Source organism: Hippopotamus amphibius, chromosome 9 (assembly GCF_030028045.1).
Source record: "Hippopotamus amphibius kiboko isolate mHipAmp2 chromosome 9, mHipAmp2.hap2, whole genome shotgun sequence".
Lineage (NCBI taxonomy): Eukaryota > Metazoa > Chordata > Mammalia > Artiodactyla > Hippopotamidae > Hippopotamus > Hippopotamus amphibius.
In genome coordinates, this window is record NC_080194.1 from 134,009,554 (window position 1) to 134,032,944 (window position 23,391).

Consider the following 23,391-nt stretch of genomic DNA (forward strand, 5'->3'; position numbering starts at 1 on the left):
GAGACAGTAATTTTATATTCTTTTTTTTTTTTAAGTAAAAAAGTTAGGCATTTATTTCACATATTCAACATAAGGAAAACAATTTGGGGAAGTCCCCAAATTCAAAATTGGGGTAGCTAACAGGAAGACTCCCAATTATATCAAGTATTTTGTTCTCATTAAATTTGATAAAGTGCTTTGTTTCCCATAAGCACTATGAATAGAGCAGTAACATCGCTCTTATGCAGAGAAGCATATAGTCTTCATTTTCAGCTTCCAAATTCTTAAGGCGTTTATGTTTTAGGAATTTTTTTTAACATTTGCAGCATATTGCTTCTGTATCACTAAGACTTGGAAGCATTTAAAGACCAAAAATTTAATGAGCATTTTATTCACATTTTTTCCCCTTAAAGAGTTTTTCTTTTAAATTATGAAAGTGAAACCCAAGTAAAACACACAATAAAGAATTATAGACATTAAAAGTGAAAATGTTCCCCACCTCCCAGTAAGCCACCAATCTACCACTGTTAACAGGTTAGTATAGAACTTTCCAGATATTTTCTAGGCAAAAATATATGCATTTATATAAATATATTTTTCTAGGTATAAAAAACATATGCATATAAGCATGTACACACTTTTAAAACTTGAACATGACTATTCTGCCACCTGCCTTTCCCACTTAGCAGAACACCCTTATGTATCTTTTGAAGACTGGATTGCTGTCCTAAGACAGCTGTGGGTCCATAAGAGCCTGGCCTACAGTAGGTACTCAGTAAGTAATCTGTTTCATGTTTCTATGGGGATATTATAAAACTCCTTGTTTTGTACACCCTCAAGAAGAGGACATAATTTCTTGCCACCAGTGACCACAGCTCAGAATCAACCTTAGCTCTGAGTTTTCCCTATGCATCTCCCTGGGACTCCTCCATCTTACAAAAGACAACCCCTCCAGTACTATGGATTTTGCTTTAAAACATTCTTGGCCAGGAGGTTTAACAAGTTCTTGATTCAAAGTAGCTCGCTAAGCAGGCTACCATGAACTTTAAAAAATGGTAATGCTCTTTGATCTATCTAATAATTCTGAACTGGTTCTAAAAAGTCATCTGAGGAATATAACCTGATGTATAGATAAAGCTTTATGCACAAAGATGTCCAAAACAGCACTATACAAAGAGCATTTCCTGAAAATGGTCATAAAAAGCAAAAGAATGTAAACACTCTAATTGCCCAAAAGGGAAAGAGTTAAAATACTATACATGCACTTGAAGAAATATTATGACGATATTAAAAATATACTTTACTTTGAAGAAATGGTAAAACATGATATGCACCTGTTATAACAGTAAGTGAAAAAAGCCAGATATAGCCATGGAAAAATACATATACACTCTTGATTAATCAAAGTTTGAAAAGAAAGAAAGTAAAATGTTGACTGTGGTTGCCTCTGGGCAACTAAAATATATATATATAAATGTGTATATATATATTAATACACATTTATATATAATGACAAAACAAGCATATAAAAAAATCTTCTTTTCACTTGAAAAAAACAGCAGCTAAAGAAAAACTTTCAGTACAGAACAAAACATCATTTCTTTAAAATAGCCACCTTATGCCACATTACCTGATTACAAAGGTACTGGCCCAGGCCAGGCCTAGCAGCAGCACTTAGATATATAACAGGTGTCTTATTATATAACACATTGAACCCATCCACCACAAAGTCTTCATAACGGGAATGAATGGCAAGCCTGCAGATCTTTGCAAGTCCTTCTCTTTCTTCTTCGTGGAAATAAGCACAGCCATTTTCATACCTGGTAAGAGACACATATGTCAGTATGTTCCTATCTCTGATTTTATATCCCTATCTTATAACCACGGATGTAATTCTTATCTCAACCTATAAACTGTCACCCAGATCAGTCAAAGGAGATAGGGATCACCCTCATCTCAGATGGCTGACAACTCACTGCAGCTGCAGGTTATAAAGAACAGAGGCAATGACCCTTCATCCACACCCAGCTCCAGAAAGAGCAGAAGCTATGAAAACCAGCAGAGAATAGGAATCCCTCAGGTATAAAAGGCTGAAGATCAAGAATTGGCTTACTTTACAAGAAAGCCAGCACTGGATAATGCAGGCATGGTTCTTAGTAGTTTCAGCCCTAAAATATCCCAAGTAAGTAAAGTTGTCAAAAATGCTAGTCAGGCTAACTTTTGCTTTCACTATTATCTGCTTGGGACATTTTAGTCTTCTCAATCTCCAAAGAGAAGGACAGAGAGAATTTTAGTTACTGGTGTTGGATTTTTTTATTTTTTGGCTGTATTAGGTTTTCATTGCTGCCTGGACTTTTTCTAGTTGTGGTGAGCAGGGGCTACTCTTCGTTGCAGTGTGTAGGCTTCTCATTGCGATGGCTTCTCTTGTTGTGGAGCACAGGCTCTAGATTGAGCGGGCTTCATTAGTTGCAGCCCATGGGCTCAGTAGTTGTGGCTCTCGGGCTCTAGAGCAAAGGCTCAGTAGCTGTGGTACACAGGCTTAGCTGCTCCATGGTATGTGGGATCTTCCTGGACCAGGGATTAAACCTGTGTCCCCTGCATTGGTAGGCTGATTCTTAACCACTGCACCACCAGGGAAGTCCCATGTTTGGATTTTAATTAGAAGAAAGTTTCTCCTTTGCCATACAGTTAAGGAAACTCATACTCTCGCCAGGTCAACATCTGAAAACAAGTCTCCCAAGTTAAATGTTCCAACATTAGGTAAACATTCCTTTTCCATAAAAGTAATAGCATAAATAAACACAAAATACCATTGGGTCCCGTTTCTTCTACTGACTCCTTAATCTGCTAGAATTTCTTAATAATGTCAATAAACACAAAAGAAAGCAAATCTCAATTTCATGACACATACTCATCTTTCTTATGACAGCATTTCCTTTCTACTAAAGCACAGCTAATACTTTGATTAAAAACACCTGAATCCATTTCACTGCTATATCTTCTATCAACATGTGCCAATTAGGAATCTTAAGAACAAGCAACTATGGACCTTATCCAACATGCATGTGCTCATGTTCTCAGCTCTTTACACATATTAATTCATTAGTTCATTTAATCCTCACAACAATGTCATCAAATAGATATTAAGGTTATCCCCATTTCATAGATAAGGAAAATGAGGCATGGAGTGGTTAAGCAACGTTTCTAAGAAGAAAGGGAAGAGTGAAGTGAGTCAGAAAGAGAATAACAAATATCGTATATTAACACATATATGTGGACTATAGAAAAATGGTACAAATCAACTGGTTTGCAAGGCGGAAACAGAGACACAGATGTAAAGAACAAACATATGGACACCAAGTGGGGAAAGCAGGGAGGGTTGGGGGGGAATGAATTAGCAGATTGGGATACCAAATAGTACACTTCAAATATATGCAGTTTATTGTCTGTAAATAAATAAATAAATAAATAAATAAATAAAAAGAGGAAAGGGAAGAGGCAGATCTGAACCCAGGTGGCATAGCTCCAGAAAAGAGATCGCTCACAGTCTATACCCAACTCATAAATGTCTTTACCAAAAACTGAAAACTTATTACCTGAAAATTCTGCATAGCCATAAGGTAGTGTCTGAAAGTATCCTAGTTGTAAGTTTTCTCAGCTTCTCTTTGTCCAGAGTTGAAATATAAGCTCCCAGACTATGCCCCAACAAAGCTATATGACCTTGTTCTCCAATATTCTGGATTCTGTTAATCAAAATTTATTAGATTAAAAAAGAGTATTAGTCAAAGCATAAATAAACAAAACTTAAGAGACACAGTATTCCACAGAAATTTCTGTCAGACTTTAAATGCACTAATTGCCTAGAAGGCAGAAATTGAGATAAATTTAGAAAATTCAATGCATATAAGGCATTAGCATTTGGGGGGGAAATTTTTTTTTTTTAATTCGAGTCCTTTTTATTAAATCCCAACTAAATATACCAACTGTTCTTGAATAATTTTCTCCAAAAAAGTTTTTTAAATTAAACACCAGCTGTAAGAATTATGGAGAGTAGAGCTGAGATAAAATGTGCAGAAAATTTAAGAATCAATAGATGAAGATCGACTCCCTGCATTAAATAGCTATTTATAACAATACAGCAAATTTGAGGGGAACTAGGTATTGTTTTACATACAATTAAAGCAGATGGACTAATTTCCCTTATAAAGAATAAATGTAATAAAGAAAAAGACAAAAAACTGACAGAATACTGGGCAAAGGAGACAGTACAAAGAATAAGAAATATAAATGAGTCTTACAACATACAAAAAGGCACTTAGCCTGGTTCATAAGAAAAATACAAACTAAAACTATGCTGAAATGTCATTTCTCACCTATCAGACTGGCAACAATCCTTAAGTCTGCTAATACCCTTGGCATGCAAAGGTGTAGGGGAGACACACTCTCACACACTGTGGGTGGGAATGTGAACTGGCACAGTTTCACGGAGGGAAATTTGGCAGTATCTGTCAAATTTACAAATGCACAAACTTATCTGGTCCAGCAACCCCACTTCTAGGGCTTTAATCTCCAGAAACACCTCTTCTCCGGGAAGTGACACACGTACAGAGTTACTGGCTGCAGGAACGTTTGTAAAACATGAATAGGAGCCTCATTAAATAAAATATGGCTCATCCATTCAAAGCAACACTAATCAGCTCTTAAAGGAGAAAGCTCCTTGTATACCGCTATGCCAGGAACTCCAAGACACAAGTGGAAAAAAAACCAAGGCACAGAACCACGTGCACAGTATTTAAGTACTGGCGGGGTTAAGTGCTTGGGGGTACATATCCATGAAGTATCTCTGAAGAATACACAAGAAAGTGGCAGCTTATCTCTGTCAACTGTTTTTTAGGCAAAAGGAGAACAAGGTAGGGAGGCAGAGGTAAGAAGAAAAATTGCCTTTGTATATACCCTTTCCATCTTCTGACATTTGAACTGGAAGAATGCATTACTTCCCCCCAAAATTAAATTTAAAACAATTAAAGAGAAAATGAAACTAAATCGCTTGACAGATGCATAAATAGAAATAAAATAAACATGATTTCACAGACAGCATGGCCTGCCACCAATGAACTCAGCTGCAGCACTTCTCAGCAATCAGAGGCAGAAGCACAGGAGCAGAAGCAGTCAGAAACAGAAAAGCACACAGCAGCTATTCTCTGGCCCCTGTGCCAGCCACTCCCTAAGACACAAGACCATAAAAACGACAAGATTTTAGTAAATGACTTCCTTTTACAAAATATATTATCTAAAATACGTCAATGTCTCTCTGAAGAAAGTGAACATCGTTTTCATATCATATGTAACTAGGAATTAAATACAGCTTATTACTGCAGCAACTTGTGAGAATGCAATCATTATCAAAATCAACACATGTGCTTTCAAAGAGACGCAGGCAACTGCTCCCCATTACCGGGTACTCTGGGGCTCCTCGTCTTCATCTCCGTGCATCAGGTTCTGAACTAACTGGAGGATGCTCACCATGTCTTGTCCACTGCGGAAGAGAAAAACAGTTGACAGACAGGTGGAAACAGCACACATCCCCCACCAGTCTCACACTACTTCTCTCGTCGAAACTAGATGTGACACGTTTTCTTTTTTAACTGAGTAGCTACAAAACGTGTTTTTAGATACAGCATACATCATTTTCTTTAAATAAAGCTCAAACTATCAACTGAATTCTGAATATAACCTTACTTGTGATTAATTAAATCTTTTGCCTAAATATAAATTTGATTTTTAAAAATTTCACCAGCTTTAGCAATATTTTTCTACCTGTTCATTTGTATCTTGGAGACTATTTATAAGCAGGTTATAAGGGCCAAAGTAGTCCTTATAAGCTGCTGGAAGGTCACATAAGCAGCAAGAATACTCCAATGCCACTGGTGTATCTAGTTTCCCTCCAAGTGGGAGTCTTGTCTGTTTGTTCTAAGAGAGTTAAACATGAAATACAACCATCATTTATTACCACCTCTTCCCCAAGCTGGGGAAACTGGAGATTTGCTTGGAGTATAAATAGACTTCTTTTCCAAGATATGTTTTTAAATGCTCATTACATGAGGAGGTGGAAACTTATGAGAAGAATGTGAACCGTGAGGTTGTTAGCAAGGTGACTTGTAAAACATGATGTCACAGTACTATCACTCTATTAATGAGAATGTGAGTAATAAAAAGTTCCCTCTTTTGAAAAAGCACCATCAAAATAATGTCCCTAAACCCATCCTCCTCAAGGTGCTGACCTTCATATGTGAGGGACTCTGGTCCTTGGACATTAATGATGAGGCCACGTGACCTTGAGCAAGCTGTTGACACTCACAAAGCCCTACTTTACACAACCATGAGGATGCCATTAGTCCATGGAAAGCACTGAACACCCCTCCTGGGGAAGTGACATCTCAGACGTGTGAATACTCCTGACCAGTGCCATTAATGCCCCCCCGCCACCGCCCCGCTCTGAGGACTACAGATGTTCTTGGCAGTATCTTGGAGACTTCGGTGGGATGAGTAGAACCCTTTAATTCCCTTCAGTAGGCCTGGGATGAGACTTGTATGATTTGGTTCCTGTTCTCAGAGAATGAACTTCACCCGTAGGGGACTTCCAGTGAGCACCCTTCACCTATTAGAATTTGGGCGTGTTAGACGTGACACTTATTGGCACACTGGGATCCTTCCTCCATACTATTCTTTTGCAACTTTGTACATATTTATATTCAGGTCAAAGGACAACTTAAGGGAGTTGTACTACTTACCTATGCACAGTTTCCTGGTTATAAAAAAATAATAAGTTTGTCTGAGGGACACGGGGCCGGGACTTTAACTCCAGATTGAGTGATAACATCCTGTGGAGATGTTAGCTGGAGAGCTACTTATTTTCTGATGTTTTCCCTGCTAGCTCAAACCACACACACTTGACAGATTTGTTTTAGTTGCCAAAAAATAAACCACTCTGCTAATAAAGGATTAGAGTTGACATTTTCCTTTCATTTACTATATAATAAAATGATAAATCTTATCAAGTTAAAATAACTCTCACGATAAAGCTCAGTGTACCAAATAGATTACTGGTTCTAAGGATGACCCACGTATGATAGCTGAGTTATGAGTCTGCACACTGCTTTTGAGATAAGAGATTGTGTTAAACTCTGAACGGGGAAGAGGGAGAAACAGAAATGCCATTGCATCACCAACCAGCCAACGGCATTTCAGTTTCCTGACCTTAAACTGAATATAACTCTCAATTTGCTTTGTGCTCATTAAAGCTAAAATTGTAAACCAGTGATGGTAAAATCTTGGTTGAATGAAAATGTACCCCCTAAGGAAAGGTGCTTCTCTTCATGGCCACCTACCTGCCTTGCAGTGGCCCTGGAATACCCCCTGATAGGAGCTTCTTTCCATTCTCCTCCTCTGTTCTTCTAATTTAAAGGAAATAAAACACTGTTACCCTTCTAACATTTGAGCATGAACATGTGATAATGCTGCTCATAACCTCTTAGCAACTGACGTGAGACGTGAAACACACAGCTCCCCTCCCCCTCCCGGACCCAGGATGGGGTATAGTTTAGTTTTAATAAAGAATATTAAAAAAATAATAATACTTCAACCCATTTCTTGGTTACTTGATGCCCCATATGGCCTGAATATACAATAAGAAGTATTTATAGATTCAAGTCAATACATTAAGCAAATGAAACTCTTAATAGGCAGAACTGAAAATTTAAGTCCTGCCCCTCAATTTCAAAATCCTTTAAATACAAAGCACCTTCTACCCAAGACAAATACCAGCTTTAAAGTCAGCTAAAGCTAAGCGTGATGTTCTGAAACCAAGAGGTGTCTTTAACAGGAGGAAACCAGTGCCGCCAGTTTCACAGCAGGCTGAACGTGTTTAATGGGGTCACTTCTGTTCCCAGCCTCACCTCTGACTGTCCTCCAGCATCTTCATGGCCTCCTTCAAGTTCTTTCCCATTTCAGCTAGTGTAGGGTCTGCTATCTGGGAAACAAATTTTCAAAAGGTTAAATTTTAACAACTCTCTACTACTTCTGCAACTTAATTCATCCAGAAAAACTAAAAGCAAGTCCATTTTCTTCCTGATGTATTATAAGATACCTGGATTATTAAGCACATGTTTGATTTTAAAATTCCAACAGTACAAAGGTGTAACATAAAAAAGTCCCACTCCCCAGGGGAGGCCACTTTTAAGTTTGACATGTGTCTCTCCAAAGTTTCACTTCACTCTAATGCACCTCTCCAAATTGCTTTTCTCCACTTTATAGTGAAAATGGTTCTAGGTCAGTAGGTTCACTTCATTCTTCTCAACGGTTACACATTTTTGTTGCTGATGGTATTATAGTTTACCTAACCAGTCCTGAACTGGACCCTTAGTTTATTCCAGTTTTTCACTATTAGAAGCAAGGTCCAGAAAAGTATGTACACTGTACTATTTGTTTTACTGTTGTAATAGGATGAAAAATAGCCCCCCCCCAAAAGATATTCACATCCTAATCCCCGGAAGTTGTGAATGTTACCTTAAATGACAAAGCCTTTGCAGATGTGATTAAATTAAGGATCTTGAGATGGCACGATTACCCTGAATCATCCAGGTGAGCCCTAAATGCAATCACATGTATCCACATGAGAAAACTGGAGGGAAACCACACACACAGAGGGAGAAGGCTATGTGAAGACAGAGATGAGGGAGACTTGAAGATGCTGGCCTTGGAGTTAGAGTGATGGAGTCACCAATCAAGGAAGGATGCTGGCAAGTAACATACGCTGGAACAAGACGGAAGGGACAACCCCCCCAGAACCTCTGGGGGAGCACAGCCGGCCAGCCCTTGATTTCAGCCCAGCGACGGTCGTTTCAAACTTCTGGCCTCCAGAAGTGAGACAGAATACATTTCTGTTGTTCTAAGCTACTCAGTTTGTGCTAATATGTTACGGCAGCCACACAAAACTAATACGCTCAAAGATCTGCAAGTGCTTCTGAAAACTCTGGATGCTTACACAAGCTAGTAATAGTGGTTGCCTCCAAAGAATGGCTACAGGGGGGCTTCCTAGGTGGCGCAGTGGTTAAGAACCCGCCTGCCAATGCAGGGGATATGGGTTCGAGCCCTGCTCCAGGAAGATCCCACATGCCGCGGAGCAACTAAGCCCGTGCGCCACAACTATTGAGCCTGTGCTTTAGAGCCTGTGAGCCACAACTACTGAGCCCATGTGCTGCAACTACTGAAGCCCACACGCCTAGAGACCATGCTCTGCAAGAGAAGCCACAGCAATGAGGAGCCCGTGCACCACAACGAATAGTAGCCCCCACTCACTGCAACTAAAGAAAGCCCACGCACAGCAAAAAAAAGACCCAACACAGCCAATAAAATAAATAAAGTTATATATATATAAAAAGAATGGCTACAGGGGTCAGAGGGAGTCTTTGGTTCATGTCCTTTTGTTCCTTTTGTATTTCAGTACCAAGTGTACAGCTACCTCCCATTCAAAACATAAATGAAACAAAATTTAAAAAATTCTTGCAGAATTAAAACACTCACTTTCCTTTCCTTCTTCTCACATCTCTGTAACAATTTTTAGGGAGGCAATCTTGTTTCCTTGTATCCCTATATAGTTATGAGTTGGGTTATAAACAATTACAGAAGCTCTCTTTTGTTCCCCTCTTACTCTTCAAGTGTACTTCAAGTGTATTTATCTGCTCTTCTCTTCATATTGTCTACTGTACCTAGTAATAGCTTATACAATGTGCAATGAATGTATATTATCTTTAGTATTACATTACCTCCTCAAAATTTTTTCTTAAAGAAATTCTACTGTTGGGGGCTTCCTAGGTGGCGCAGTGGTTAAGAATCCGCCTGCCAATGCAGAGGACACGGGTTTGATCCCTGCTCCAGGAAGATCCCACATGCTGTGGAGCAACTAAGCCCATGCGCCAAAAAAAAAAAAAAAAGAAAGAAAGAAATTCTACTGTTTATCAATATAAGTATCATAGAATGTTAATTCTATTAAGAGATCATAGGCGTCTAGTCCAGGGATTTCCCACCTGTGTGTTCTTCTAAGCCTTAAGACTCCTGGGAAGAACTTTGTGGAGACGAGGTTGGGTAGCCAGTGGAGCTTCTAGCTCTCTGCCCCACTTTAAGGAGATCAGCTCTGTTTTTAACAATAGGGTTTTGAGTAAAGTTTCATTAAAAAGATGAAAAAAGGTATAGCATGGAAACCTGATTCTGGCCTAACATTTTATTTTTTTTATTTTTATTTTTTAAGAGGATAAGCTCAGTAGTTGTGGCGCACAGGCTTAGTTGCTCCATGGCATGTGGGATCTTCCTGGAGCAGGGATCAGAACCTGTGTTCCCTGCATTGGCAGGCGGATTCTCAACCACTGCGCCACCTAGGAAGCCCAGGCCTAACATTTTAGAGGAGAGGAAACTAAGGCTTAGAGAGGTACAGTGACTTGCCTAGGCTCACAGAGCTAAGAAATGACAGCGAGGTGCCTGAACCCTGGTGTCCTGACTTGTTTCTGCCTCTTTCTAGTACATCACACTGATTCCACAAGGGATTAGAAAATAATCACGTAGCCACATCTGATCTTATTTTTACACAAGATAGAAAAATCATTAAAAACAAACAAAATACAGCTGTTTCCAATAAAAATCAGGGTTTAAATGTAACCATGAGATGGGTTAGAGAGCAATCTGAAAGGGCCTGCGGGCTCTCCCGTAACAATTCTGAGTACGATGAGGAACAGATGATGGGCAAGAGGACTGATCTCGCTTCTCAGTCTGCTGGTCATGGTCCCTACCACCCTCCTCTCCTGTGACACTGCAGTTCCTGATCATCTGGCCAAATGCAAAGATGAACAGTCTGCCTGACTGATTACACCTCCGTGTTTCATGCTTATAACAACTGCCCCGTCTGAAATGTCCCTGTGCCTTTTATCTACCTCTAACCACCTATTAAATCGCAATCCACTACTTCCAAGAAACCCTTATGGATAAAAACGTTTTCATTTTTTCACACCCCCTCTAATGATGTAGATACCATTTTTTCTAAACCAAAAATCTGGACTCACTTGCCTGGGAAATGACTGTATTTATGGGGACAATGAGGACAGAAGGCCTGAAACTGGGGCCATTCTAATATGCAACTGCCATTTACCCTCATGATTCCTTACATCTTTTACTGTGACTCATTGGACAGATGATCTTTCCAGTATAGGTACCCTCCCCAATTAGATTATACGCTTCCTGAAGGCAGCCATCCAGACTCCTATTAATTTTGACTTCTCTTACATGACCAAGGGTCTAAAGTCAGCTTGATTCCTGGGTTGCCATATTACCTCTGAAACCCCTTAGGAAGGCACAGCATATTGGATATCGACATGTTGGCTCTAAGTTCAACACAGCTAACTTTTCCTATGAGATTGAACAGATTTTTCAGTTAAGAATAGACAAAGTAGTTGACTTAGTTTAGAAGCCACTTCATATGACAATACCTTTTAAATGCCTGAATCACATGTGATGACAAGATGCCTACACTGAGAGAGGCAGGAGGGAAGTGCAGCTTCATATTTCCCCGTCTGAGTCAGTCAGTCTGTCTGTCTGTCTGTCTGTCTGTCTCTCTCGCGCGCGCACTCACTGAGTGGAAAGGCTGACTTTTGAACTGTTCTTGTTCCTCCTCTGTTTTAGGGAGGGAAGTGGGGGCAGGGGGGAGGGGGTAGCAGATGGGTAGGACAAATAGCACATTTAGTTAAATCTGAATAAATTAAATGTGAATACAATGTGACTCCAATGCTGTAGACCCTCACGTGCTTGTGGTGTTAACAGAATAATTCAAAATACAAAATGTTATCCAGCTGCAGGATATTAGGCCCTCAGTCAAGGAATGCTCTAAGATAATATGTATTAATTGGTTCCTTAAAACTAAAAACCATGCCTCCGTAAGCTTCTACTGAGGACAGTGACTACTTTCTTATTCACATTTCATATTCTCAGTACCTGTTAATAGTGCCAGACAGAGTACTTGTGTGATAAATGCTAATAAACAACAGCAGGGAAACAGCCAGACACAAACCGAAATGAGTGAAGAATTAAGTTGAATAAAGATGTCCATTATTCAGTATTTAGAGACTGTTTTACAAAACTGAGGGAAGAAAAAAATAGTACTCTATGCCAAGTTCCCAGGAAGAATGTCATGTATTTCTTTTTTTTTTTTTAACTTTTTATTTGTTTATTTTTTACAATAAACTGCATATATTTAGAGTGTACAATTTGGTATCCCAGTCTCCCATCCCATCCCAAGAATGTCATGTATTTCAACCCTTAGCACCTGACACAGGGTCTGGCACAGAAAAAGAGCTCAAGAAGTTTTGTGATCCTTAATAATTACTAACACTTACCGAGTTGCTTATTATATTTCAGGCATCATGCTAATTAACACCTTCACATGCATGACTTGCTGGCTAACCCAAAGGCACAGAGTTAGTATGCTTTAGAGCCAGAATTTAAAACAAGGTCTGTACTACTCTAGAACCAGTGCTCTTAACCACTAGGCTCCTCCATTTCATCAAATAAGTAAACAAAGCAACTCACACTTTGAAAAAGCTCTTGTCTCAAGAACCATAATTAGAGCTAAGTAAGGTCTCATTTTAAAGATAATCCTTTTTTTAAAAATAAATTTATTTTATTGGCTGTGTTGGGTCTTTTTTTGCTGTGTGCGGGCTTTCTTTAGTTGCAGTGAGTGGGGGCTACTCTTCGTTGTGGTGAGCAGGCTCCTCATTGCTGTGGCTTTTCTTGTTGCAGAGCACGGGCTCTAGGCGCGTGTGCTTCAGTAGTTGCGGCACATGGGCTCAATAGTTGTGGCTCACGGGCTTAGTTGCTCCGCGGCATGTGGGATCTTTCTGGAGCAGGGCTCAAACCCATGTCCCCTGCATTGGCAGGCAGATTCTTAACCACTGCGCCACCTAGGAAGCCCAAAGGTAATCCTTTCTTGATTGATGTTTTCACCTAGATAAAAAGTGGGTGTATCGGAAGACTATCCCTACAGGTAAAATTTCTATACAAGTGCCTCAACCATAAATTTATCACCCCCACCAGGGCATTTTGAAGAGTGCAAGGCAGGGACTTCCCTGGTGGCACAGTGATTATGAATCTGCCTGCCAATGCAGGGGACACGGGTTGAAGCCCTGATCTGGGAAGATCCCACATGCTGCAGAGCAACTAAGCCCATGCACCACAACTACTGAGCCTGCAAGCCACAACTACCGAAGTCCTCATGCCTAGAGTCCATGCTCCACAACGAGAAGCCACCATAAGAAGCCCGAGCACTGCAACGAAGAGCAGCCCCAGTTCACAACTAGAGAAAGCCCGCACATAGCAACAAAAACCCAATGCAGCCAAAAATAAATAAATAAATAAATTTGGGGGGGAAAAAAGAATCATCTACATTAAAAAAAAAGAGTGAAAGACAATACTATAAATAATTAAGCCAGGACAACAGGTATAAAGTGGGACAATACTGGGCAAACCAGGATGTACAGTTACCCTAGCCTTCACTACAATGTTTACTTCATATCTTAAACCAGTATTCCACCTAGCGAAGGCCATACAAATGTTTGCAGTGGTGGCTGTTTATGAGTTATATAAGGTAAAATGAAAGACAACATATAATTTGAAAGGAGTGCACCACAGTACAAGTACTGCCCACAGCACTTGTCTCAATGCTCAAGATCACACAGTACCGCTGCAAAGGACTTCTTTTCCTACCTATAAACATATCTGAGTACATTTCCCCCATTCAAGTCTTGAGTACAGTGACCTGATTAAAACTCTGGGGCCTACCAGAAACAATTCCTGAAAAAAGATCCCTTTATTACCAAAAAAGTCAATAGATTCCAACCATTCCTTCTGAGGCCAGCTGGCGTTTAGTCAGTTTCCTTTCCATTATCTTTCCTACCATCCTGAAGCGAGCCAATCCAGTCTGAATATGAACATGGTGTTTCCAGATGCTTTTCTAGGAAAGGGAGATATAGCCAAAGCATACTTCTGAGTTGGACTGCTAGGGCCTCCTCTCAGTCTGGGTTCCTCAGCCTTAAAGAGGCCTGTAGCAATTATACTGTTTAAAAACACTCACAAAAAATGCAACAAAGCATATAAGGAGTGTGTATATCCACAGGTTCACTTTCTAATTACAAAAATTACCACCACATGCTCACTACTGAAAATTCAGAAACCGTTACTAGACTGTTAGTCATTAGACTACAAATTTGTAAATTATATTTCAGCTATGGTTGCTTCTGTATAATGAAGTGGATTCAGTATTTTTGCTTCAATTACACTGAACACAGATGTGTGGCATGGCTTAATGCAATTTCAAAGCTCCAAAGGACAACCATTCAATTGTTCATATGATAACTGTCACAGAACTAGACAGCTCATTTTGTAAAATGAGCCCTGCCACTCATCCTTTTATAAGCATTTTTTTCAACTATCATTTTTATACTACTTGATTTCCATCACTTTCAGTTAGTGTGGATTATTAAAATAGCCTGCCACTATCAGAAGAAATAGTATATACGTAATGTTAAAATATCATTAAAATTCTCACAATTTAAATGTTGGAGGAAAAACGTTGAAAGTCAAATGCGAGATAAAATAGTAAAGGAGGTCAGGAAGTAATTCTCAATTTTTCAAAAAAGCTAGTAGGAAATTATAAATTTATTTGGAAAAAGGCTACATGGATTAACGAAAAAAATTACTTATTTTTGCTTTTGGCTAGAATTATATCAACTTACTTATGAGGTAAACTACCCTTATTATTTGGAACATATTATATTTATCATTTTATTCTACTTCATTAAAAAAAAAAAAACTGCTGGACATGACCTGTTAAACTGATCTGACATCTCATGTACTGCAATTTGGAGGGGGAACCCACATCATTTTAATGGATGTTACTGAAAATTAACACCGAGTTATTAGTAATGGAATAAACAATCATTTAATAGATAAACTTTCTTAACTGAGTTGTTTATAATAACCTTTCAAAAGTGGAAACTATAGCAGAAGAATAATAAAATCTTAGGGCCTAGTATTTGGGAACTACTGCTCTACAGTCACTTAAAATTTTCAGCTTTCAAGATGCTTAATCAAGCTCTTGCATACATTTTTCTTCAGTTAAACCAGCCTACCAAAGTGTGACCAAAAATTACATTATTTACTTTCAAATGAATTAGGGAAAAAAATAACATCTCAAACCCTGACTTCATAAACATTACTGTTTAGCACAAATCTAAGTTTTTTAAAAAAGGGGCTGTAGTGACAGAAAGCAGATTTGGAATCCACTTGCAGAGGAGCACAAGGGAACTTTTCGGGAAAGTGGGAATGTTCTGTATCTTGATTATGCTGGAGGTTAAATGACAATACACAACTGCCGAAACTCAAACTGTGTAATTAAAGTGCATATTTTTATTGTATATAAACTGTTCCTTCATTTTAAAAAAAGAGGGGTGAATTGATTTAGTCGATTGAAAAGTAACAGTACAAGTGGTAAACTGATGTGACAAAATTCACAAAGATGGTGTATGAATAACTGATATTTGAAAAATGCAGAGCTCAACATTTAAAAAGAAGCAACATCCAGAGAAGGGGAAGTCTAAAACATAATTTAAAAAACATATAAATCACAACAGTCATTAATAATATAAGTACACAATACTGTGTTTCGATAAACTTTTTTCAGGGGAGGAATGTTCATTTTGGGGCGTTCTAGGGCTTTTGACAGAAGAAAAACTAAAGCATGTCAGAGTACCAGCTGATTGTACCAGAAGACGTTGATGTTATCAAATGCTAGTTTCCAATATTTGCATCAGACTTATTAAAAAAAACTACACAGAAATTACAATACTGTAAACCAACTATAACTATACTTCAATAAAAAACAAACCACTACCTTTCTTCAACTGATCAAGGTGATCAGATAAAGCTCTGAACTGATGTTTCTAATGTTCCACCTACTCTTTTGCCTTCCACAGCTTTCTAAGCAAGGTTAATCCTGGACAGTGATAATCACTTTCCTCCCAGGTGAAAACACAAAGAATGCCCGCTGTCTAGCACTAAACAAGCACCCCCAATATCACTCATCTCCAAGACGCAATGAGAACAGCAGCAGCTGCCCGAGGAACACAGCTGTTCCTTTTGGGTCAATGATGAGAGAAAATGATAGGGATTCTCCAAGTGATACAGCACCTTGCAAACCTGACTTACTCACTGGAGCCTCAATTTCTACATTGGTAATTTCTTTTGTGTAGTTCCAACAGAAAAGTATTTAATTAAGAACCAGGCACCTATGTTTGTCTTTTAAGAACTGGATACTCTTGGAAAAATCTTATTTTTAACTATCATGGACTTCACGCTTGAGTGTGTGAGAACATGAAGACATACTGTACTTATTGGCTCATTAAGCATAATAGTTTAGTTGAAAAGGGATATGCAAATACTGCATAAGGTGTTAGTATTTAACCTTGCAAATCCCTCAAGAAAGAGGCAGAAAAGAAAATACAGGGGGGAAAAAGGGGCAAAAATATACAAAACTTTTTCCCTGGTAGCGACAGGAGGCAGTAACACCAGATCAAACCTGGCATCAACAGAAGTACGCAGAAGGGAAGAGGGGCATTTACTTCACTTGCCTTAAGATACACGATGGGAAGGCCAGGGATCCAAGTCTAAGTTTCAAAAAATGTATTCCAAGAGACGCTTACTTCTGGAGAATCAATTCACGTAGACGTTTTATTTTATTTTTTATTTTTTAAATTTTTATTGGAGTATAGTTGATTTACAATGTTGTGTATGTTTCAGGTGTACAGTAAAGTGAACCAGTTTTACATATATCCACTCCTTCAGATTCTTCTCCTATATAGGCCATTACAGAGTATTGAGTAGAGTTCCCTGTGCTGTACAGTAGGTCCTTATCAACTATCTTTTTTACATATAGTTCACTTAAACATTGTATCATGAGCGTTTGTCAATAACTACATGGATGGAGAAATACCACAACAGGCAAGCTCTGTTTCTAAAAAGTTTACTAGCTTATTTGGAATCACACAGTTATTCTGGAACAAAAATAAAATTGCTTAAAGCAAAGCATGCTACAGTCACTGGAAAAAATAAGTCACTGAGATATGCTTCTTAAAGAAGGTGTTTCCTAGGACTTGTTGGGGAATCAATTCAGAAAGATAAAGATATCCACTACCTGTATCAACATCATTATTTCCAAAACTGAACTGGAATTATGTAGGTTTAATGTTGCCAACCTTATCTTAAAAATAGTAATTCTGAGGAAAAGAACCCATCAATTCTTTCCTTTTATGTATCTCCAGACCTTTACTGTGTAAAACTGTACACTGTGTGAAACTGTCAATACTCAGCTATTTCTAGTGGACAAAACCAGCAATTTCATATGATTGCACCCAATACAATGTCCAGTCTCATAACTAATTCAGTCTCACTAGGCTCCTGAAAACAAACCTTGCTGCAGCAAAATGTGCAATGCCACTGAGTTGCACCTTCCAACTGAAGGCTTTATTTTGCTGTTTCTGTTTTTCTGCATGTAGGAAAAAGCTCAGAAAAGTTTACTTCGCCCTCAGTCATTTGAAATCCATAATGCCTTTTCCACAGGCATTGAGGGGGGGAAAAAAAAAGTGGACAGGGCCCCAGGCTGGACCTCAAGGACTATCAAACCTTAAGGCAGCTAAACACTTAACATTTGCCACAAAGGAAACAAAACAAAACAAAACAAAACAAAAACAAACCCCCAAACCAACAAAAAACAAAAACTATTGCGATAGTAACAGAAATTAAGTCAACAAAATATTAAACTCAAAATAATTTTATGGCCCTTGAATATTGTTTGGAGAGAATGGATGTAATTTATGCTAGATAAAATTGAATTTCTGAAAGGAATTTTTAAACATTTTCAAGGTGATTGGAGGCATATTTTTTATATTTGATTTAACTTCAAAAGGTGAAATGGCTTCCTTTCTCTTATGTTCTACCAGCAATAACATTAGGCACAAACATATGATAAAGTAAAAATCTACATTATATTTACATTTAAAACAAACCGAGAAAAGCCATGATTGTGGACTAAAAATATTCCACCTAAAGAATCTCTTCCACATCATCCTTCCTGGTCACTCACTCGATATCCTTTGTTTCTTAATTCCTGTGATTCTTTTCACCCCTCTTTGCTATACAAGGCTTTGCCTAAACTTGTGTGCCCCTTACTAGAATGTAACCTCTCCCAGGGATCATGTCTTATTCACCTTGTGTCTCTCAGCGCTGGGCTTTAACCACAGTTGACTAGCAATAAAAATTTTAAGACAAAACAGGTTTCTGCTTTGGGTGAAAACAAATGACATTAACTTCAAGCAACTGCTATCTTTAATCATAACTCATAATGCCAGACAAGGTAGAACACACAGGACCGGGGAGGACCAACAGCTCTGCTGCTAACTACAGCTGCAATCTTGAATAAATCAAAAATCACCAACGCCATAAATGTTTAGGATCAGGAACTTTGTGCCATGTTTTCCCTGACACCCAGCATTTGATAATCATTTACTACCGAAGGCTCCATGCACCTGTATGCAAAACCCTCAATCATGATGATATAGAGATCAGCTTTAAATGAATGCTACCATTATAAGCTATCATATCCTCATGGAAGTCCTTCTATTCTATGTGAGAGTGGGGTCTACAAAGGCATATCACAGAAACTGGTCATTTCAAGCCTGGCTAACAGGGGTTCTTTTCGTGAGCTTTTTAAGTGAAGAGCAGGAAGAGAAATGCTGGCAGTCCTTCTCAGTAAGGACCAGCAATGATCCCTCCATGCAGTTCCTACTGCCCCTTATACACAGTAAGGTGGTAACAGAATTTTCCAAATCAGGTCCAAGGGGGTAGGGGGGACTTAGCTCAGGATGAGTACAACAGTCAAAAATGGGCTTGGTTGTAATTATTTAGGTCAGAAACAGCGTCAAAGTTGCCTCTTTTAGAGACAAGAATTAGATATACAGTACCATAAATTGGCCCTGCTCTATAGCACTGTCCAACAGAACTCTCTGTGGTGATGGAAATGTTTTATTATCTGTGCTGCCCAGTAATGCAGCCACAAACCACCCTGTGACTGTTGAACGTTTGAAATGCAGCTAATGTGACTGAGGAACTGAATTTTAAATTTACTTAATTTTAATTACAGTTAAATTTAAATAGCCAAATGTGGCTGGTGGACAGTGCAGCTCTAGATTCTCTACGTCAGTGGTTCTCAACCAGAGGGGATCCCCTCACCCCCAGGTGACAACTGCCTCAACTGGAGAAGTTTTTGGTTGTCACACTGCAGGGAGGGGATGCTACTGGCATCTAGTGGGTTGGAGGCCAGGGATGCTGCTAAACATCCTACAGTGCACAGGAGAGCCCCCTACAACAGAGAATTATCCAGCCCAGTGTCAGTGGTGCCAAGGTTGAGACAACTGCTCTAAGTTTACTCAAGGCTAGAATTAAAGTAAGTGCAAAACAAACTGCAGTACACCTTGTCTAAACACAATACCCAGGAAGAAGGAGATTTTTCCAAGCAACAGGAAAAGGTTTGGGCCGTTCCACAAGTTTAAAGTAGCAGGTTTTTATTGACGGTGTCGAACACCTCATTAAGATCTTCCGCATCAGCGTTATTACTTCCTGTGGCAATTTTTAACTTGGATATTAACATAAGTAAACACTGTGCCACTTGTTCCTTCTGAGCTGGATGTACAGTATGGCGGGCGCTGAGGCTCCGACTCTTCTAGTTTGAATTCCTTGCCCCTTTACTTAACCTATTTCTAGTTTCTCTGGACATCACTAATTTCCAATACAAAAAGAAAACTGATATATTGTTTCACAAACCAAGGCAAGAAAATGGCTCTGTCATTGCAGGTCTGCATGTCTACATAAAGAAAAGGCAAGGGTACAAAATTATATTTGGACCAAAGGAAATGTACTGAGTGAGTCTATTAAACGATGACAGCACACTACATTTTAGGGTGAGAGAGATTACTTGAAATTGTAGAGGATGGGTATCAAATACCATTGTGGTTTCTGTAGGCAGTATGAATTATGCAAGGATGAGTTTAAATAGGATCATTCACAACTGCTCAAATCGTTCTCAAATGTATACTAGCAATGTAGAATCTAACTCAGCACAGTCTACTCCTCAAAGAAACCAGAATAATGGGCACAATTCAATGTTTTACTTTGATTCAAACTATTTTTCAGAACACAAAATCTTCAACATTCATATTACAGCATTGCTTTTTCTTTTCTGCCCACTTAGCACCAAGAGAAATTGTTCATTACAAGTAAAGCGCTCTATTGCTTCAGGGAATATAAAAATGAGATACAGTACTAGTTCTGAAAAACTTACATTCAGAACTTCCACGCTGGCCTAAGGCAGAGACTTCCAGCCCACACATTCTGAATTCCTAAAAGATCACTGCAATTTTTGTGAATGTGCCAGCATTAAGCATGCTGGAGTTTCAGTACTTCAGATCTTCATTTGAAGAGTTTAAGATCTTTTATCATCAATTAACATTTAGGGAGCAACCACTGTAATCTACCAATTAAATACCAGAAAAGTAATATTTAAAGCAGGATTCCAACCCACTCTGTTTTGCCAATTTGCCTATAATGAACTATTCTTGGAGGAAAGAACACTCCAGTTCTTTAGGTTCCTAACTGAAATGACACAAAGCCCCTCTCATCTTCTTTACCAAACCGGAAAGGAAACAACACTGAAGGGACATTTTTAGCATCATTTTCTATTCAACCATTGGCGTTTGTATTCAACTACTGGTCCACACAGGATATAGACCAGGGGTTCTTAGCCTCAGCGCTACTTATAATTCTCTGGTATACGGTTTGTCCTGCGCAATGTCAGGTATTAGCAGCATCCCTGACCTCTACCCACTCGGTACCAGCAGCCCCTCTCTAACCCCGGGTTGTGACAACCAGAAATGTATCCAAACGTTGGCCAATCATCTCCTAGGGAACAAAACTGCCTGGTGGTTGAGAATCACTGATTCAGGCTGAAACTCAAAGTACCAAAAGGTAGACACAATGCTCATCAAAAGCCTGGAGAGACTTTATTCCTAGCCAGAAAAACAGGTAACACTCACCACAGAGGCGGTGGAAGAAAAACATATTACTTTTATCCATTCTTGATTCCTTCCACCCAATTTATGAGAAACAACACAGGCGTAGGCTATACCACTGTGTACACATGAAGACACCTGGCTCAACTTATAGAATTACTCCCTTCAACTTTGCAGTGACAAGTGAACAAGTCTACAGCAGCTGCTGCACTGAAAAAATGACAAAATATGTTATTTCTGCCAGTTCAAAATTAAAATAAAGCAGTCTTAAAACATGAGCATTGCTCCTGAATTCCACATATATGAAAAACCGGGTCTGGACAAGCAGACTCCCAAGCTTGAATAGAAAGAAGTACTCTGAGGGCAGAAAGTTCGGATCTGAAGGTAGGTATCCATGAAGAAACCCAAGCACTGGGTCTCGTTTACTAGCCTTAAATCCGGGACAATTAGAATCCATTTCACCTGCCAGAGCGGTCAGCCAGGTACATCACGCTGCTGTTTCCCAAAGAGGAAGCCAGAGGAAAATGTTGCTACCAGTGGATTTCCGACTGACCTCAGGGTCTCCCCTCGCCACGGAAAGGGGGAGCCAGAAAGTTGTGGAGCAGCAGCATCCCCCCAAAATCAAATTCACAATCTACAGAAGCCCCGCCCCTTTTTGGACCTCAGGGGTCTCTCAAACTACTGCACCAGAATCACGTGGGGACGTGGTTAAACCCACAGGTCCCGGTCCCGCCCCCCCCCCTCCCGAGGTTCGGACCCAAGGGCTGAAAATCTGGATTTTTACCAAGAGCCCCAGGTGATTCCTAGGCTCGCTGAAGACGGCACTCCACTGCTGTCACATCTCCCTTCCTAACTCGGAGACCACAGACAGCCTACAGATTTGCAGCTGGCTCCGAAACAACTGGGGCTTCATCCCAGGCGCTTCTGGGGGCCGCAAGTTGTTAGCGCCGTCATCCGAGAGGAAGAGCCGAGCTCTGTCAGGCCCCAAGGTCGGGCCGGCGGACCCCGACTGGGCTCCGGATCGCTCGCGGCCCCGGGCAGAACCGGGCCCAGCCTCTCCCGGTCCACGGGGACCCGAGAGACCCCCGGCCCCGTGACGTGACCAGGCCCCAGCCTCGAGCGCCGGGCCGGACGCCCTCGCGACCAGGCCTCCTCGGGCGGGCCCGTTAGCCCCCGGCCCCCTCCCCGGTCACAATGGCAGCTCGCGACCGGGAAACAGTCGCCCCAGAGGCGGGGGCCTCGGGCCGCCGCGCCGAGTCCACCCCTGGTACGGACCTTCTCCAGGGGCGCGTCCATGGCTGAGCGGCCGGTGGAGCCCGATGGAGGCCCGGAGGTCCCCGGCGCTACTTCCGCCTCCCGCGCCCCGCTGCCGTTTCCACGCTGGCAGCGCTGACGTCCCGCGCGCCCGCGGCTGGCGGGGCGGAGATGAGGAGGAGCTGCCTGGCTGCGCCGCGGGGAGGGGAGTGCGGGTCTCTGGGAGGCGGGGTGGGGCGGGGCCCCGCGGGGTGGGAGGGGCCCTCCAGGCTTCCGTACCTGGCCGTCACGGCGGCCAGCCCAAATGGCCCCAGGTGAGAGGGGGAGACTGGACGGTGGAGCCGTTCCAAACTCTCTTCAGAAGCCTGTCCGGGCGTCAGAGAAGAAGTGTGATAATTACAAGGCATCACTCATGTAGTAAAATGCTGGAGATACTGGTAACGCACCTGTACTTCTGGGCCTGGTGTTCAAAGTTCCCCCACCATCAACATCCCTCAGGAATGGAACAGGCCATTCACCACCGAGGGGCGGGGCGAACGCCCGCGCCCACGCCCTCGCAGTTTCGGGAGTTTCCCAGGTGCTCAGGGCTTCGTGGCTTTCAGGTATGGGACTGTTTCACGATTGATCGCTGCTCTGAAAGAGTGCTGATCAGCGCTGAGGTATTTGTCTCGGACCATACCACAGAATTCTAGATGGGAAGGACTTTAAGACAGCTGGCTCAGCCTCTTTCATCATGTCAGGCCACGATTATGATTTAAGTAATAATGATACTAATAAATCAGGGGCTGCTCTTCCATTTCACGGTGCAGCAGCCCTGTGATGTAGAGATAATTATTATCACCGTTTCACAGTGCCAGTCTAGGTAGGATCCAAGCACCTTGACCCCAGCGTCTGTACACAACACATACTGCCTCTATGACCGCTTCCACCCCTGCTGTATAAT

General features: G+C 40.7%; 1 protein-coding gene across 2 annotated transcripts in view; it reads right to left on the reverse strand.

The window, feature by feature from the left end:
* PDXDC1 (pyridoxal dependent decarboxylase domain containing 1) overlaps window positions 1-22,665 on the reverse strand; it is a 51,827-nt gene extending 29,162 nt beyond the window's left edge. The window contains exons 1-6 of one of the 2 annotated variants that reach the window (XM_057747788.1): window positions 22,470-22,665; window positions 7,935-8,008; window positions 7,368-7,433; window positions 5,435-5,515; window positions 3,576-3,722; window positions 1,610-1,799 (exon numbers count right to left, since the gene is read on the reverse strand). In XM_057747788.1, the coding sequence (XP_057603771.1) occupies window positions 1,610-1,799; window positions 3,576-3,722; window positions 5,435-5,515; window positions 7,368-7,433; window positions 7,935-8,008; window positions 22,470-22,490 (579 nt within the window). In that variant the 5' untranslated portion in view covers window positions 22,491-22,665. The remainder of the gene's footprint in view (window positions 1-1,609; window positions 1,800-3,575; window positions 3,723-5,434; window positions 5,516-7,367; window positions 7,434-7,934; window positions 8,009-22,469) is intronic. The other variant, XM_057747789.1, reaches the window with a different exon arrangement.
* Window positions 22,666-23,391: the final 726 nt, after the last annotated feature.